The following is a 14,520-nucleotide window of genomic DNA, read 5'->3' on the forward strand; positions in this document are numbered from 1 at the left end:
GAAAGGAAAGGGCACAGGGCAGGGCTGGAACCGGCAGGGAGAGTACCTGAGCAGATGCTGGCATCTTGTGTCTCCTACAGAACTGGAACATGTAAGACTTTTTGAATTTCTGCACCAGGTGGTGGAACCAGCTCCGTTGAAGGTCTGCACAGGAAAGGGCACATTTAACATCTAGCCCTTTACTGCCCCTTCCCTACCTGGAGATGATGGCCCAGTGTTGGAGAGTAAGTCATTTTGGATCAGGGAGGGTAATGACATCAAGCCTCTTTAGTCCTGAAAGTTATGCTACAATAAAAAAATGGATTAATTTCTTGACCTGGTCAGGAAGCTAAGTTGGTTAGAGCATTGTACCAATACACTAAGGTTGCGGGTTCGATCTCCAGTTAAGACACATACAAGAAGCAACCAATGAATACATAAATAAGTAGAACACAAATCAATGTTTCTCTCTCTTTCATTCTCTCTCTCTTCCTTCCTCTCTTTCTAAAATCAGTAAATAAAATTTTTTAAATGACTAATTTCTTAAGTAGAGAAAAAGAGAACACCTTAAAGATGTTCATTGTAGCCGAAACCGGTTTGGCTCAGTGGATAGAGCGTCGGTCTGCGGACTGAAAGGTCCCAGGTTCGATTCCGGTCAAGGGCATGTACATTGGTTGCGGGCACATCCCCTGGTGGGGGTGTGCAGGAGGCAGCTGGTCGATGTTTCTCTCTCATCGATGTTTCTAGCTCTCTATCCCTCTTCCTTCCTCTCTGTAAAAATCAATAAATAAAAAATATATTTAAAAAAAAAGCAAAAAAAAAAAGATGTTCATTGTAGCCGAAACCGGTTTGGTGCAGGAGAACAGCCAATCAATGATTCTCTCTCATCATTGATGTTTCTCTCCCTCTCCCTCTCCCTTCCTCTCTGAAATCAATAAAAACATATTTTTAAAAAAGATGTTCATTGTAGTATTATTTATAACAGTGAAAAATTACAAGCTGCCCATTCTTAAGCAGAGTATGGGCATTTAGTATATATCAGGCACTGAGCTAGGCAATAAAAATACAGAGTTAAATAAGAAGGATCTTACTTTGCAAATAGAAGATATTAATAGTAAATTTCTAGAACTGACATTTTAATTCCAACAATTGGTGCCAGCTGAAAAGAGAAACATCCCAAAATGATACAAATGAACTCACTAATATCAGTCCCACTTGCCTCAGCCTCCCCGACCCCCAAATGCCCCCAACTCACATCTCCATTGAGAATGGCCCAAGGGTTATTTCTCATACCTGAAGGAGTTGACACCAGGTGCAGGCACAAACAGCTGGGGCAGTACCAGCGCCAAGCACCCCAGGTATGTGGCAGGGTATGGCAAGGAATATGGGCAGATCTTTCTGCAAAAGGTGGGGGGGAAAAAATCAAGTGGTAGGGTCCAAGGACATCTCTCCTGCCTCAGACAAGAAGGACTTGAGGCTGAGCTCTGCCACTTATATCCTGGCTCTGGGACTTTGGACAAGTTATGGGCCCCTCTAAGCCTCAACTTTGCCATTCAAAAAGGGAGGCTGTTATCAACATCAAGTAAGATTATGTGTGAGAAAATATGAACGTCATTTTATTACTGACAGTTAAGGGGTGGGTGTGCCTGGAGATTTACAGGTCTCTCATTTAATCCTCCCCACAGCTCAGGGGCAACAGTCTTCATTGTACAATCATTTCTACTGTTCTGATAGACCCCGCAGAAATTGAGGGTCGGAGTATGTGGCAGAATGGTAATGCAAATCTAGACTGTCCTGGTTCTAGAAACCCTGTGCCTTTTCCTTGCTACTATGCTACTTCCCAGGCTGTGAACCAAAAAGTAGAATGCAAGCCTCACTGGGGATCTGGAACAAAAGGGGTGTGGGGACCCTGGCCGGTGTCCACTGAACGTGGATAGGGTGTTGGCCTATGCACCAAAGGCACACACTTGGGTTGCAGGTTCAATCCCCAGCCCTGGTCAGAGCACCTGCAGGAGGCAACCAATCCATGTGTCTCTCTCACATAGATGTCTCTGTCTCTGTCTCTGTCTCTCTCCCTTCCACTCTCTCTAAAAATCAATTGCGGGGTGGGGGAAGGGAGTGGGGAAGAGGAGCAGGACAGGGAATGAGACTTACCAGTGAAACTGTCATCCTGAAGGCACAGGGCCCAGTAAGGGGGCGGGGGCGGGGGAGGGAGAGAGAAAAAGGAGAGAAGTATAATTAGGGGGGATTCTCCTAAGGAGCACTCTTCTTGGGGTCTTTGCCTCAAATCACCTAATTCTGAGGCCCAGAAGCTAACAGCCCATCCCCTGTGGCTTTTTTCTTCCCAGCTCCACCCTGCCCAGGCCCTCAGGCCACTAAGACCTTCCTACCCCTTTGAGATTGTGCAGAGGGCACACTGAGGCTGCCCCCAGAGCACATGGACTTGGGGAGGTGGAAAAGCACAGACAGGAGAGTGGAGAGCTTTTCCAGCCTGTGCCAGGCAGATATCCCCACCCGGTAATGGCACCTTACCATGCAGGAGACCAGCAGACAGCAGGTAGTCCAGTGGGGCAGACAGGGACAGCCAATCCCAGCAGAGGTGGAGACGCCAATGAGCAGCAGGTGGAGAGGCAGGAGCAGGGCTGCCAGTCTGGGGTGCCCCATGGACTTCCGTTGGGTCAGGGCACCCAGAACATGGCTGCACGGCCTGAAGGTGGGCAGCAGGACTTTGCAGTACAGCAACAGGGCGCACAATGCCAGTAGGAACCCTCGCCTCAGCCTGCCCTTGCCCCGCCCAGCCCCAAAGCTCCTCCTTGATCCTAACGAGCAGGCCAGGCCACATTCCTTCTCCTCCAAGCAGAGGGACTGAGGGATGCTTGCCCCCCAGAAAACCCTACTGTCTCCAACTGGAGGGCATTTCTCCTGCTCTGGCAGGGAAATAACAGGAAAGAGGCCAGCACAGGGTTAGGGAAATGGTTGGCTGCACCCATTTTTTAACCCCTCCTACTCTGCAACACCCTCTAGATCCTACACGCCCTTAACTAGCTCTTGACTTTTATCTCTAGACATATGCTTCATCCCCTCACTTAGAGAATTAACAGAGCTATTCAACACTACTCTGCATTGGATGCCAGAGAGAGAGGTGACTGGCACACCATTTGGAGTTGGGCAGAACAACAAGAAAGCACATAAGCCTCACATGGCCCCATATGCAGCCTGGATCCCCACCTGGCTGACTCTCAGGACTACAGCTCAGTTTTCTCTAGTCAGTTCCAGCTTTTCTGGACAGAGGGCTCCATGCCGAAGGGGCCTTTGGCTTCAAGGATCCACTCTTCAGTACAGTCTGCTCAGGAAGCCTACAGAGCTCACAGCAGAGCCCTGGAGCTAACTAAGGGAGCGGGCCCCACACACTGACCTGGTTTCTTGTGGTTTCTGATGATGCTGACGAGGCTCCAGTCTTTGTTGGGACCCTCCCCATCATCCCACAGCTTCCTCCCGCTCATGGAGCATTTGAGCTGCTTCAGCCCTCACCTTGGTGACGCACACAGTGGAAAGAAAGTTTGGGGCACACCTACTGGGTTAAGGCATCTTGAAATTTGTTACTGTCACTCTGCACCATAGCTTTCTTTAAGCTAATTCTAGTTCCTAAGTCTGAAGGTCCACTGTCTGAAGATCCCATCCTACCCATTATCCTAAAAATACCCTCTAGCTTTTGAGTTCCTTAGAAGATAAAGACCCTTTCTTATTCTTCATGCTTCTCCAGAGCCTAGGTGGATGCCGAGAAATAGGTGCTTTTTCATTGAATAAATGTAAATTATGATAGCAGTTTATCCGTTTCACATTTCACAAAGTACTTTTATATTTGATCCTCGTAACTACATTGTAAGTCAGGTGGGAACTGTTTTCATTTCAAAAAGATAAATAAGCCAAAGGAACTGAGGGATGACAAATAAGGTCAAAGTCTCTAGCTTAGGGAGCTCCACTTCTGCCAGCCTCTCCCAGGTCAAGTCCCTACGGTCCTCCTCCCACTGCCTCATCTCCCTCTGCTTCTGGGAGCCGCGAAGGGCCTGCCTGACACAGCTCTGTCTTTTGACCTTGGAGCCCACCACTGCAGACAAATGAGTAAGATGTGAAGGGAGAAAAGGGTGGTCTGGCCATTCTAAGGATTAGTTAGGGAGTCTTCTGCCTAAATTGTTATCTAACTCACAGTGGTTCAGAGCTACATAGAGCATGCATTTTTTAAAAATTTTAATGTTTTACACTATAGTTAGATTTTATTATTGTTGTTATGGGAGCAGAGGGACAGGAACATACACTCCACACAGTCCATGCCACCCATGGCCAGCTTGCAAGAGTAGTTTATATCTTTCTTGCAGAGTATTCTGTAGAACAAGGGGTGAGTCCCACTCCTTCACCAAATTCCCAGACAAGCCAAAACTGTTCAGGGCTCATCTGGGGAAGGGAGTTCAATAACTTGAATATTAGCAAGTTACACCAAGGACTCTGCTCCCAAAAATGCAAAATCAGAACACTGCAGCCCACAAGTTTATTGAGTCTTCAAGACACTATACAATGTAGACTCCTCTCCCAGAGAAGGGTCTTTCAGAGGCAGGGAACCATCCTCCAGATGAGTTGCTCACTTGTCATTTTCATAGGCAGCTCGATTCTTCCTCTTGGACTTCTCAAACTCCTGGGTCCCCCATGTGTGGACAAGATAAAACGCTACAAATGGCCGTATGACGCCAAGGATGGACGCCTGAATGCTTGCTGCACAGCATGTTGGGGATGCCCTTGCTGAAGTAGTGCGGGAAGGTACACTACTTGAAGGGCAACAAGCTATAAGTGATCGATCACATGCCTCATCATGTCAGCTTCCCAAACTGGGGCCCCTGGTGGCAGTGGAGGAGCCTACGGTCACCTCACCCTTCAGTCCTGGGGTCCACTGGCCTCCATCTGCCACTTCCAGCAGCAATCGTGCATCTTTCAATGCTGGGTACATGAAATGAGAAACTTGGTTCTGTTCTTGAATACTAGTACTTCTCTTTTTTTAAAACTATATTTTTATTGATTTTAGAGAGGAAGGGAGAGGGAGAAACAATGATGAGAGAAAATCATTGATTGGCTGCCTCTTGCACATCCCCTACTGGGGATTGAGCCAGCAACCCAGGCATATGCCCTTGACTGGAATCGAATCCGAGACCCTTCAGTCCACAGGCCTATGCTCTATCCACTGGGCCAAGCCAGCTAGGGCTATATTTCTCTTTTCTTGACCCCTTTCAGGGGTGGGGAACTTTTTTCTGCCAAGGGCCATTTGGGAAAACTTTTAAGAAAACTGGGAAAATGTGAAACCAATATAGGGATTCATAAGAGGTTCTGCTGATTAAGATGTGTGTGGTGAGAGTATTGGGAGATAATACAGGACTGCTGCATTGAGACCACACTTTGGAATATCTCTGAGATTAAGAATTTTGGTTGTTCAAAAATGAATGGCACATAGTAGGGAGTTATGATGATGATCTAGAGCTGTGCTCTTGGTATACTCTCTTGCATATAGGGATGCAGGAAGAGGAATGAATATGAGGTAGAAGGCAAAGAGTTAAGTTTGATATGATAATGAGGACATCTAGAGGAAGAGATTTTGTAATCAGAAAGTACTCCCAGTACCTAATAGTGGCTGAGTACATACCTAATGTTTATAGAACAAAAGAATGACTGTAACTCTGGAAAGAGATCTGCAGCTAGGATCTGAGCATCATCCATCCAGAGACATAAAATAAAACGGATAAGAGCAAAGGGACCCTAGCCAGTGTGGCTCAGTTGGTTGGACTGTTGTACCGTACACCAAAAGGTTATGGATTCAATTCCCAGTCAGGGTCCATGCCTAAGTTGTGGGTTCAGTCCCAGGATGGGGCGCATGAGAGAGCCAACCAATCGATGTTTCTCTTTTTCTTTAAAAATCAATAAACATATCCTTGGGTAAAGATTTAAAAAATATCTGTATCTCCATATATTTATATATCTAATCTATATAAAGGGACACACATCTTCCATGAAGTATTTACTGTGTCACTTTTAAGCATAAAAGAGCCTTTAGTTCACATATCTCATTTGTTGTTGTTTTTTAATATATTTTTTTATTGATTTCAGAGAGGAAGGGAGAGGGAGACAGAAACATCAATAATGAGAAACATTGACCGGCTGCTCCCTGCACGCCCCCTACTGGGGATCGAGCCTGCAACCCGGGCATGTTCCCTTGACCGGAATTGAACCTGGGACCCTTCAGTCTATAGTCCGACGCTCTATCTGCTGAGCCAAGCCAGCTAGGGCTACACATCTCTTTTTCACTTCTATTTTTAACTTATCTGCTCCATACCATTAAATATTGTTCACTCGTTTCACATTTATATCATGTTTCACCTAGGTTGCATATTCCCTGTATGCAGGAATACTTTTAAATTATTGTGGATACCATAATATAGTACAGTAGTCCCCCTTTATCTACGTCTCACTTTCTGTGGTTTCAGTTACCTACAGTTAACCACAGTCCAAAAATATGAAATGGAAAATTCCAGAAATACATAATTCAGAAGTTGAAACAGTGTTCTGACTAGCATGATGAAATCTCGCCCTGAGACCATATTCACATTTTTTATTCCAGTATATTGATATAATTATTCTAGTTTATTACTGTTGCTAATATTTTACTGTGCCTAATTTATAAATTAAACTTTACCATATATATGTAGAGGAAAAACACAGTATATATAGGGTTTGCCACCAAGGCTTCAGGCATCCACTGGGGATCTGGAACGTATCCCCCACAGATAAGGGGGACTACTGTTATCAGACACGTAACTGACACTCTAACACTGAATAATAAACATAAATATACAACCAAAAGAAGACTGCATAACCCAAGCTGGATAAGTGAGAATGAACCATCTGATAGGTGGAGAGATTAAATGTATGGCCTATAATAGTTCCTGCTGATCAGCTACAAGGTGGCAACTTTTTCCTTCTCTATGGCCACTGCCAGGTTTCTCAGGGAGTTTCCAGCTATCTCCTAGTGTCTAACGCAATGCACCATTCAGTTAAATCCCAAGCACAAGGCACAGGGTAGATAGGGCAGTTATAACTTTATTGAGGTTCTTTGTAATTAAAATGTTTCAGAGTAGAGACCACAGCCTGCAGGAAAGCAGCCTCCTGTTTCCTCCCAACCACCCACAAATGGAAGTAGAATTTGCTGATCCTCATCTCCAGTTTCAGTGGCTAAGGGGTAGTGGATGGAAATGGAGAGAATGACTAAGAGGCAAGGATGAGGCTGAATCTTAAAACAGAAAAATGCTGAAGGGCTTCAACTTAAACTAGCTGAAGTTTGTTTTCCAGCTGTTCTTCACTCAGTTCCAGCCAACCAGGAATAAGTTAAAGATCATTTTGCCACCTCAGCTAATGACAATAGTAGCAGCTTTCCAGAATGTGGACCTAGTTTGCACCAGTTGCCAACATCACAGCTGCCAAAATTTCCAACAGAGATTTTAGAACAGCTCCTCTACCCTCTCACTCTTCTCAATGGGAGGGGGGGAGGGGCTAGGCTTCACCCCAGAGATCAGTCCATCCGCAGGCTTCATTTACGCTTCTTCTCCTGTGTGCTGGTGAACCAAGAGTCCAGGAGCTTCTTGCTGTAGTGTAACTGCCAGGCATGCACTTGAACTGCCACCACCAACACCAGGTACATAACGGAGACGGCAGAAAAACCAAAGAGGAAGCGGTAGGCCTTGCCATGGCGATAGAGCTGCTGTGCAGCAGGAAACATCTCCATGCTGCCATAAATGAGGGGAGCGATGGAAAAGAGCCCAGTGCTGATCATGGAGAGCACCAGGTAGCTAATGTTGTTGCGGGGGAAGGAGAGGAGACCCAAGAGAGAGGGCACAATGCTCAGCAAATATGGGTACTCCCACTGATAGGGCATGGCCACCTGGTCATGTGACAAGAGCCTCAGGTGTCCCACGCTCATCTTGGCAACCAGCAGCAGCCATATGACCAGATGCACGTAGATCAGCTTCTTGATTTCATACTTGAGGGTCACACTGTGGGGCAGAGCAGAGGGAGAGGTTCCTTTCATTCAAAATTTTCTGACCAACTGTATGCCAGGCAAGTATATTGGACAATAGAATATGAATGTGAATAAGATCTAGTTCCTGCCTAGAGGCTGGGCAAAGGAACAGAAGAAAAGTTATTAGCAAACAAACTGGAAGAGCTCTAGTAAATATATGTTGCAAGATACATGGGATCCCAAAAAGCAATAATCAATTCTGCTTGGGAGGGGACATCTGAGAAGGCCATTTAGAGGGTGATATTTGAGCTCGGCTCTGAGGGATGAAAGGAGATGGGTGTTCCTAATTGCATGCAGGCAGAAAAACACAAGGCATTTGTGTTCCAAGAAAGCCAGTGGTTGGGTACGGCAGGAATACATCCTAGGTGGGGAGGGGAGTAGCAGGATATGAAATTGCAATGTCTGAATAGTTGGTTTAAAGGCAGAAGAGTAACTCAGAGTTGTGTTTAGAAAGATGACTCTGACTGCACCCTGGGAGTATAGCATAGAGGAAGGAGGTATGGGCAGTGAGGAAACCAGCTCAGGCTGCTCATACTTCCCCTGCTAGAGCAGACTGTTTCATCTAAAGGAAGTACATTATTTCTTATTCTTCTAACTCTCTCAGGTCCTAAATGTATCTTCTTCACATCCTGGAGGACAGTCGCTGCTCTCCGTGGGCTTGAAAATACTTGCTTGGGCTGTGAGGTGCCCTTAGGCAGGGGTCTTAATAAGAATGGAGTGAGGGTCCAACGAGCTTGTCATTATTTAAAACTCTGGAGAGGAAAAGGCAAAAGCATTCTGGAAGCGATAAATGGGTTTAAGGGGTGGGGGAAAATCTTTTTAAGTTCTTTATTTTAAAAATATTCATTATAGAAAGTGCAAAAAGGTAGGAAAGTCAGTTATCTCTCGACTTCAAGATTCATGAAGACAGGAACCAGGTGTTTTTGTTTGTTTTGTTAATAGGTTTTTTTATTGAAGGTGTAATATGCATACAAAGACCAGGTCTGCTTTTGCTCACTATATCTTCAGTGCCTCGCATAAAATGCCTACTGGGTAGAAGCTCAATAAATGTTTGCTGACGGGGTAATGTAGAAATACCCCTTACGTGGGGGTGTTTATAAAATTCATTTTGGGCAGGGAAAGGCTGGCCTTTACGGTCTACATTCCCCAAATACAACAGCTACCATGTATTGGGCAGACTCGATTTTGTGCTAGAACTTATGCTACATCCTTTATGCAAATAATTGGCTCACTAATTCTTCACCCATCTCTTAAAGGTCGATTCCTTTTTTCCTCTTGCAAGTGAGGAAACTGAGGCTCAACTAGAAATTAGGTTCCCGAGATCACACAGCGGGGCCAGCATCACCACAACTAGAGCCCGGGGCGGGGGGTGGGGGGGGTGGGGAGGGGGTCCTGCACCCTCTCAAGGCACAGGGTGGACCAAGGGATGGACCCATGGGAGCAACTGGGCTTTCCAGGATTGGGGACAGGCCCTGGGCCGTCTCGGGAGGAGGGGACTTGGCAGGTGAGCGCGGACAGGCTGGGGAGGAAGAGCCTGAGGCCGGGGGCGTCGCTTCCCAGGCCTGGCAGGCTCCGGCCGGGAGGAGGCCTGTGTGCTCCTCGCCTCGCTTCCTACCTCATCTGATAGTGCATGGCGACGCGCTCCCGGTGCCGAAAGTCGCTGCCGTCAGTGCCGGCAGCTCGCGGGCCTGCCCGAGACGCCATCGGCCTGGCTCTGCCCTGAACCCCGGCGTCGTTGACGCAGACACCCTTACTCCTGCAGACCCTCTTCACGCCGTGTCAGCTCCGGAACCCCAGCCGTCACACGGGTTCTGTGAAAACTACTTCCGGCCCCTCTGTCTCCGGAGGACCGACTCTATGGTCATTCTCCTCCCGCGCACGCGCACGCGCACGCGCACGCGACGTTTCCCGGCCCCGCCCCAGCGGCCTCTCCATCAGGGAGAGCAAGAAATTACCCGAGCCCCCTCCTCCCTGCCGCAGTAATCTTTTCTTTTCTTTTTTTATTTTTTATTGATTTTTTACAGAGAGAGAGGGAGAAGGATAAAGAGTTAGAAACACCGATGAGAGAGAAACATTGATCAGCTGCCTCCCGCACACCCCATTCTGGGGATGTGCCATCAACCAAGGTACATGCCCTTGATCAGAATCGAACCTGGGACTCCTCAGTGCACAGGCCGACGCTCTATCCACTGAGCAAAACTGGCCAGGGCCGCAGTAATCTTTTTGCCTCCTGCCAGGAGCAGAGCGCTTTTGACCATTTTGACTTTCTTAAACTCTAGGCCGCTGTCCCCACTTCATAGATGGGGAAATTTTTTTTGGCACTTTCACTTTTTAAAACTCTAATATGAGTTTAAGAGGCCGCTGCCTCCCCCGAACCCCCTTCACGGATGGGGAAACTCACAGTCACGAAATATCTATCCATGGATTACATAATCGTTGCAAAGAGAAAACAGTAACTTTGGAGAAAACTTTAACCAAGTAATCAAAATTAATTTGACCACTAATGACAAACCACCACTTGTACCTCCTGATACACAGCATCTGTTCTGTGATATTCCTGCCCGAGATACTTAACCTGGATCTAATCATGATGAGATGACAGATAAATTCAAATTGAGGGACATTCTACAAGATAACTGGACTGTACTTTTCAAAAAGGTCCAGGCCATGAAAGAAAAATATATTATGTAGAGGAAGAAAGTTAAATGATGGTTGCCAGGGGCAGGGGGAGGAGGGAATGAGGGGTTGTTTAAAGGGTAAAGAAATGAAAAGGAAGCCCGGCAGGTGTGGTTCAGTGGTTGAGAGTGGTCAGGAGGTCAGATTTGGATTCCAGGTCAGAGCACATGCCCTGGTTTCGGGCTGGATTCCCTATAGGGGGCATGCACAAGGCAGCTGATCAATGATTCTCTCTCATCATTGATGTTTCTATTTACCCCGTCCCCTGTGAAATCAATAAAAATATGTGTTTTTTTTAAATACCAACAAAAACATTTTTTTTAATGCTCTTATTTATTTTTATTTATATTTTTTTAAATTGATTTTTTACAGAGAGGAAGGGAGAGGGATAGAGAGTTAGAAACATCGATGAGAGAGAAACATCGATCAGCTGCCTCCTGCACATCCCCCACTGGGGACGTGCCCGCAACCAAGGTACATGCCCTTGACTGGAATCGAACCTGGGACCCTTCAGTCCGCAGGCCGATGCTCTATGCACTGAGCCAAACCAGTCAGGGCCCAACAAAAACATTTTTTGAAAAAGAAATGGAAAGGCAGACAAAAAGTTCTGGAGATGAATGTGGTGATGGTTGCACAGTGATGTGAAAGTACTTAATTTCACTAACTGTACTCTTAAAATGGTTAATTTTATGTTACATACATTTTATCCCAACAAAAAATAAATACATAAAATAAAAATTTAGTTATGTTATCTGAAATTAAGCATCTTTTTATATGTTTAAGGGTCATTTGTATTTCATTTCCCTGAACTGTGTTCATATACTTTGCCCATTTTTCCACTATGCTGTTGATCTTCTTAATTTATATATAGATAGAAGAGGGAGGAGGGAGGGGAGAGAGAGAGAGAAAGAGAGAGAAAGACTGGCCTCTTGTTTATAATATTAGTTGCAATATATTTTTCCTAGTCATTTGTGTCTTTGACTTTACTCCTGATATTACAAGTTTAACATGCTGAATATTTTGTGTTTTTGTTTGTTTGTTTGTTTTTGTTTTTGTTTTTGTTTGGTGCCCTTGACTGGAATCGAACCTGGGAGCCTTGAGTCCACAGGCTGACGCTCTATCCACTGAGCCAAACCAGTCAGGGCTGAATATTTTGAATGTAGTTGAATGTATAATTTTTTTTAATTTATTGAATTTTATTTTTTAGAGAGAGAGGAAGGGACAGGGTTAACGAGAGAAACATTGATGTGAAAGTGAAACATCCATTGGCTGCCTCCTGCTTGCCCCCCACCGAGGATCGAGCTGCAACCCAGGCACATGCCCTGACTGGGAATCAAACCAGCAACCTTTCATGCACAGGACCACACTCAACCAACTGAGCTGCACTGGCCAGGGTCAATGTTTTGTTTTTGTTTTTGTTTTTTTGCTTCTCAATTCTGAGTCATAGCTAGACCTTCTCAACTCCAAGGTGTATCAAAAATAGTGCAAAAGTTCAATAAATGCTGTTGAATAAATAAATTCCAACTGAGCCGAAATCATCCTCTTCTAAGCATGGTGAAGAATCTTCAGGTTCATGGAGCCATTCTCCCATTTCTTCACTCCACCTCTATCCACCCACCTGCCACCCCTCCCCTCTGGCAGATATTCTCTATCTTTGACTAGTGGTTATCTTTGTTTTTATTGTGTACACAGTCCATGATGCACCCGTGTTCGTCAGGGCCAGACTGCTTCTGAGTCATCCATTCACCTATCACGGGACACCAAACACACCTTCAATAAATGTTTGAGGTGTGACTGACCAAGGGAGGGCCTGCAACTCTTTCCCCAGGTCTTTCTCCCCGAAGTATTTGTTTATAGTTTTCTTTTTTAAACTGTTTATTATTTTATTTTATTTTTTTTATTTTTTTGTTAATCCTCACCCAAGGATATTTTTCCATTGATTTTTAGAGAGAGTGGAAGGGAGAGGAGAGACACACAGAGAGAAACATCGATGTGTTGGGGATTGAGCCTGCAACCGAGGTGCCCTGGACGTGTCCTTGACTGGAATTGAACCCAGGACCCCTTCAGTCCACAGGCCGATGCTCTCTATCCACTGAGCAAAACCAGCTGTTTATACTTTTCTTCTGGCTCTTGGTCTGCCTTAAAGTTCAGTGATTTGTGTTCCCGTCTCTTCATCCTGCTCATTCCCTTCTCAAATCCTTTTGATGTTTCCTTTGCCTGAGGAGAGGGGGTAATGTCTCCCCACAGGACTTCAACATCTGGCTTACAGGCCCAGGCAGAATATGTAGACTGAATATTTGTGCCTCCCCCACTCCCAGTCGTTATGCTGAAGCCTAATCCCCAATGTGATGGAATTTGTAGGTGGGATTTTTGGGAGGTGGGATTAATGTCCTAATAAAAGAGACTCCCTCTCTCCTCCACCATGGGGAGGACACAGAGAGAAGAGGGCAGGAAGCCAGTCCTCACCAGACCCTAAATCTATCAGGGTCTTCATCTTGGACTTGCCAGGCTCCAGAATTGTGAGAAATAAATTTCTCTCGTTCATAAGCCACTAGTATGTGGTATTCATTTACTGCAGCCCAAATGGACCAAGACACTCCAGGGTTCCAAAAGACTGGTTTCTCACCAGTCAGGATTTAGCTGAAAGCTCCCCTCCCCTCAGACGTTCCTAACCCCAAGGCCAATCTTGCTCTCCGGCCATTTGTTATCATATCACCTGGTTTTGTTTTCTTCCCAGGACATCATTATCGAAATTATTTTATTTGCATATTTGTTCATGGTCAGAGTTCTCCCCCTCCTCCAGTAATGTCAGCTCCTTGAAGTGTAGGACAAGGCCGCCTTGTTTCCTGGTATATTCTCAGCCTCTAGGAAGGCTGGCACATAGTAAGTGACTAATAAATAGTTGTTGAATGTTGAATGAATGAATGATGGTTGCCTGGGAGCTCCTTCAGGGAAGGATTGGGTCTAAATAATTCTATCTAATAATAGACAAATATGCAAATTGACCATACCTCCGACACACCCACAAGCCACGCCCATAAGCCATGCCCACCATCCAATCAGAGCGAGTATGCAAATTAACCCAAACCAAGATGGCTACAGCCACAGAGAGCAAGGTTTCCTAGGTAACAGAGGAAGCCAAGCTTTCTGCCAGCCGTTGCAGGCCTAAGCCTCCACTCAAGCTACAAAGTTTCAATTATAGAAGGTAAACAAATTCAAACAAATGGCGGCAGAATGGAGCTTGAGAGAGCAGGCCAGGGTTGCCACCGGCAACAGGGGAAGCAAAGCTTTCCGCACACCCCGGCTCGCGAGCCACATGCGGCTTTTTGGCCCCTTGAGTGTGGCTCTTCCACAAAACACCACGTGCGGGCGCGCACGTACAGTGCGATTGAAACTTCGTGGCCCATGCACAGAAGTCAGTTTTCGGCCTGGGAGAGTCTATTTTGAAGAAGTGGTGTTAGAACACTCAAGGGGCCAAAGAGCCGCAGTTTGCCGACCACTGCACTAGTGTGAAAAACCCTGTGCTGAAAGAAAGATGAGCTTGGATTCTTATTTATTTATGTATTTATTTGTTTGTTAATCCTACCCTGAGGATATTTTTTCCATTGTTTTTCAGAGACAGTGGAAGGGAGGGAGGGAGAGGTGGAGAGGGAGGGAGAGAGAGAGAGAGAGAGAGAGTGAGAGAGAGAGAGACACATCATTTGGTTGCCTCCCACATGCGCCCCGGGGCAGGGATTGAACCTGCAACCCAG

At 45.9% G+C, this 14,520-nt stretch overlaps 2 protein-coding genes across 5 annotated transcripts in view; both read right to left on the minus strand.

Moving 5' to 3' along the window:
- Window positions 1–14,520, minus strand: part of IL17RE (interleukin 17 receptor E) — a 35,097-nt gene that overhangs the window by 9,447 nt on the left and 11,130 nt on the right. For 3 of the 4 annotated variants that reach the window (XM_054729443.1, XM_028127029.2, XM_054729442.1), the window contains exons 1-4: window positions 2,512–2,717; window positions 2,134–2,149; window positions 1,273–1,377; window positions 47–144 (exon numbers count right to left, since the gene is read on the minus strand). In XM_054729443.1, the coding sequence (XP_054585418.1) occupies window positions 47–144; window positions 1,273–1,377; window positions 2,134–2,149; window positions 2,512–2,643 (351 nt within the window). In that variant the 5' untranslated portion in view covers window positions 2,644–2,717. Of the gene's footprint in view, window positions 1–46; window positions 145–1,272; window positions 1,378–2,133; window positions 2,150–2,511; window positions 2,718–14,520 lie in introns of those variants that run through there. The other variant, XM_054729444.1, reaches the window with a different exon arrangement.
- JAGN1 (jagunal homolog 1) lies at window positions 7,097–9,939 on the minus strand. Its single transcript, XM_008151923.3, has 2 exons — window positions 9,708–9,939; window positions 7,097–8,066 (listed from the first exon to the last, which is right to left on the minus strand). Exons 1-2 carry the CDS (start codon window positions 9,794–9,796, stop codon window positions 7,604–7,606), a joined length of 552 nt encoding a protein of 183 aa, XP_008150145.1. The 5' UTR covers window positions 9,797–9,939; the 3' UTR covers window positions 7,097–7,603.

This window comes from Eptesicus fuscus, chromosome 18 (assembly GCF_027574615.1).
Source record: "Eptesicus fuscus isolate TK198812 chromosome 18, DD_ASM_mEF_20220401, whole genome shotgun sequence".
Classification (NCBI taxonomy): domain Eukaryota; kingdom Metazoa; phylum Chordata; class Mammalia; order Chiroptera; family Vespertilionidae; genus Eptesicus; species Eptesicus fuscus.

Excerpts from the sequence above, each read along its gene's own strand:
- JAGN1 (XM_008151923.3), bottom strand. The coding sequence starts at position 9,796 with ATGGCGTCTCGGGCAGGCCCGCGAGCTGCCGGCACTGACGGCAGCGAC. Across the intron at positions 8,067-9,707 it reads GCCATGCACTATCAGATGAG|TGTGACCCTCAAGTATGAAA; the intron begins GTAGGAAGCGAG and ends TCTGCCCCACAG.